The 4,014-nt window shown below is 25.3% G+C and overlaps 1 protein-coding gene across 1 annotated transcript; it reads right to left on the bottom strand.

Annotated features, from left to right (window-relative positions):
- Positions 1–872: 872 nt before the first annotated feature.
- Positions 873–1,742, bottom strand: LOC130495871 (sigma factor binding protein 2, chloroplastic-like). Its single transcript, XM_056987438.1, has one exon. It carries the CDS (start codon positions 1,468–1,470, stop codon positions 1,054–1,056), a length of 417 nt encoding a protein of 138 aa, XP_056843418.1. The 5' UTR covers positions 1,471–1,742; the 3' UTR covers positions 873–1,053.
- Positions 1,743–4,014: the final 2,272 nt, after the last annotated feature.

Raw genomic sequence — 4,014 nt, 5'->3', positions numbered from 1 at the left:
ATAGTGAAAGTTTGTCATGTTTGTTTTTGTATGTTGTGTAATTTCTTCATTTTTAGTGAGCATCTTTCTCTATTTTGTAATATGCCTATTTTTGTCTAACAATGCATGGGACTTCTTCGCTCGCAAATGTGAACATAGGATTAGAAAGAAGACCTGGAATACTGGGCCCTCGTTTGATATTAAGCCTCTAGGCCCTATACACGTTTGCTACATAAGATATTATGAGCAGTTGAGCACACATAAATGAGTTTATATCTTTGAAAGACAAGAAAACGAGTTTTATCTTCCGAATAATTTAGGAAAGTATGAAAATACCCAAAATATTTTTGAAAAGGATAAGCCTTGAGAGAATTCTCACTAACCTTAAATATGTATCTTTCTAAAATTTTGTTTTTATTCATTAAATATAAATTTACAATATCTTTAAAAATAATTAAGAAATAGAAGTTATACAACATAATTTGTTTGTTTTGGGATTTAAATCTTTAAAATTGTAAAATAGCTACACATATACTGCATAAGACATACATCTATCCAAATGTTCTATGCTAATCTACATAGAATTCTATGAGATTTAAGAAAGATTACGTAACATGTCACAGTTCTATCATTCGAAGAACAAATTTCCAAAAAAAGATAAAAGGGATACATCATACATATATCCAAAGGTTCTACTAAAGTCCATAATAACATTAAAGCTTTGTATTTATTGTTTTATTTCCGATAATTTTCTACGTCTAGAATCGAATTTATTACAGAACTATTACTAGCAGAATGAAAATGTTATATGTAATATTTTCTATATAATGAAACTTTGATATGTTACTTTAGGTTATTATATACATGGATCGACTTATCGACCACCTATCAAATTTAAATCAAAAAAAATATTTATTTCTGCAAATATTTACTCACAAACGCAACACAATTCGCCACAAAAAAAAGAAACGAAAAAAAAAACAGAATTACATATGTATCCATATATTGGTATCAAGGAAACCCTAAAACTAGAAAGATGATTTCTTCTTCTGATCGGTAAATATAGTAAGATTTTCAGACAGAACCAAAGCTTTCTAAAGCATTCAGATTGTAAAAACCAGACGATAAAAACGCAGACAGACCTGCCGACATTTGAGGAGCATTAAACACTTCATCATCCATCGGTGAGTAATACTCACGGATACCTTCTTCATCCAACGGCTCAGGATTCATCTCCTCCTGGTGAGGATCTGCGGCGGCGAAAGTAGTGGGCTCCGGAGGTAAATCGACGGCGTTTTGGCCGGTGAGTTCTTGAACGAGCTCTCTGAACTTAGAAGCGCAAGTTTCAACTCTCATCGGGTTCGATATGTAGCGGACTTTGATGGGTTTGGTATTGTTCGTGGTCGTTGATTTCCTCTTTTGCTTCGGTGGTTTCCTCGTGGGAGACTTTCTCTGGTTTAAGCCTCTGAGCAACGTCGATGATGACTCCATCTTCTTGATTTTTGTAAAGAACAAGAAAAGAAAAAGAATCCAGATGTGAGCTCTCTTGTTTTAGCCTAATTTTGAAATATATATATATAAACTAGATAAGCTTTTTTAGGATGGAGATTGGATATTAATGGTAAGGGAACCAAACAAAAATTTAATGACAAGTATGGTTGAGTCCTCGGCTGCTGTTAGCCGACGGCGCGTTCATTCGACGCGCGTGTATATTCACACCTCTTTTCTTCTTTAATTTTTTTTTTTTTACAATAAAAAAAACTTTGAAGAAAAAAGGAGTCGTGAATATACAATACTAGATTGATAATCATACTTGATAGTTGCTAATCTTGTTATATGTTATCAACAAGAATGATTTTGTTTTTAAAATGACCGCTTCAGAAACTTCGCACCATCTAAATATTTAAATGATGATTCAAATCGTTTAGCAAAAAGTTTGGATATAATTATTAGTAATCTTTATAAATAAACTAGGTGATTTTCCCGTGCGCATGCACGGATATAAATATTTATAAAATTAATATATTAAATAGTTTACTATAATTTTTTTTATTTTTAAATTACTATGTAATTTATATTATAATCAGTATGCTATTTTTTCAATAATATTATTTTATTTTAATCATAGGTATAATTTTGGATATATAAGATAATATCTAATTTTCCGATTCAACCATAATTTGTTTATTCTATAGATTAAAATATTGATTAATTTTGTTGTTTACATTTAATTTGATATTGCCTTAGATTTGTATATATATTTTAGAAAGATTATGTATAATTTAATATAATTTATTTTAAAATTAAATAGTAAAAATAAATTAAAGTTTTAATTGACTCAAAGTTACTGATATTAATATAACAACGATAGTATTATGAAACCTCATGCATATATATAAATTATAAAAATAACTTAGTTGCAATAGTTGGTTAATATATATTCATAATATTAATTGAGATCTCATATTAGTTAATAGTATGTTACATTGTTCTGTAGTTTATATTTATAAAAATATTAATATGAACAATAATACATTATATTTAGTTAAGTGTTTGATTTTGTATTAAAAATTTAGATTAGTCCAATTACTCATTTTGTGGATATATTGTGTTACATATATTCCTTCAAACTAAAATATATTATTTCTAGTTTAACTCAACCAAATTGAATTAATTGTATTCCTTTGGTTCTTCATCATAGATATGTAAGTATGTTACTATCTTTTATAATTTGGTATATGTTAATTTGCAAAAAAAAAATTAGAAAGTAAAGTCATGATCGGTACGAAGTTGCATAAAAATAACTTATAAACTTATAAAGTCAATATTATTTTCTGAACTTTCTTTTTTTTTATAAAATTACATCACATATAAAAATGTTTTCATCATAAATTTTCTAAATACTTTCTTTATTATATATTTGATTTGGAAAAATATAAAAGGATACTTAATTAGAAAATAAAAAATGCATTTTTATTCATTAAAATATCTTGTGTTATGTTATTTAATTTTTTGTAATAAATTTGAGAAATAGATTAATTAAAATAAAATAATTATATTAAAATATATATTATGTTTTTTAAGATTATCTTTTAAAGGGATAATTGTTTATTTACTCTAAAATCAAAATTATTTTGTTAAGTTTCCTTTTAATGAATCGCATTATATATATAAGATATTTTTCGTTTTTAAAATTTACAATTTTTTTTCATTATATAGGTTATTTAGAGAAGGAAACCAAAATAAAAAGGAATTTTTTTTTAATAATGACAAATAGATATATTTGATTCACTAAGAGTACTATTGTAATTAACCATCATAAGAATTAACGTGAGTGCGACACATAGGAAACTGACTTCTCAAATAATATTATAGAGATTAAAACTAAACAATATTTTTAAAAATTTTAGATATCTAAAAGAAACTAATGATATTACGATTAAAATTTTATTTACTTTTTAAAAAAATGTAGAAAAGTTTGAAATTTTTAGTAATAAAAATTTTATAATTATAAAAGTAAAATTAAATAAATTTCGAAATTTATAATTCAAATTTGAATATATTTATTTTAGGGATGATTTATGAGTTATTACCATATTTTAAAATTTTTACCAAAATATAAATCGGCATTAAATGTAATGTATGAATTATTGTCATATTTTATAAAGTTTACCAAAAATATATATCAGCAATAAATCTTATTGTCCATGTCATATTTAAGTATAAGCCATGTCATCAATTTTAGTAACCATGTCATCATTTTTTTTGTGAAATTGATTGTGGAGACGACATGTGGCAAAATCACTTCGCAAATATAGTCTAGGGGATTAAAGAAAATTAATATTGTAAATTAAAACTTTAAATAATATCAATAATAAATTTCGATTAACTAATAAACTGTAAACTGTTAAAAAAAACTAATAAACTGTTATCCGTAGGTTTTTACAAAACACTTGATTAGTTGATTAGTACACTGAAACTTGTTTTTTTTTCTTTTGGAAACACGCATTACTTGTTTAACATAGTTTTTTACAT

Source organism: Raphanus sativus, chromosome 6, assembly GCF_000801105.2.
Source record: "Raphanus sativus cultivar WK10039 chromosome 6, ASM80110v3, whole genome shotgun sequence".
Taxonomy (NCBI): Eukaryota; Viridiplantae; Streptophyta; class Magnoliopsida; order Brassicales; family Brassicaceae; genus Raphanus; species Raphanus sativus.
This window is presented reverse-complemented; position numbering and strand designations above follow the sequence as displayed.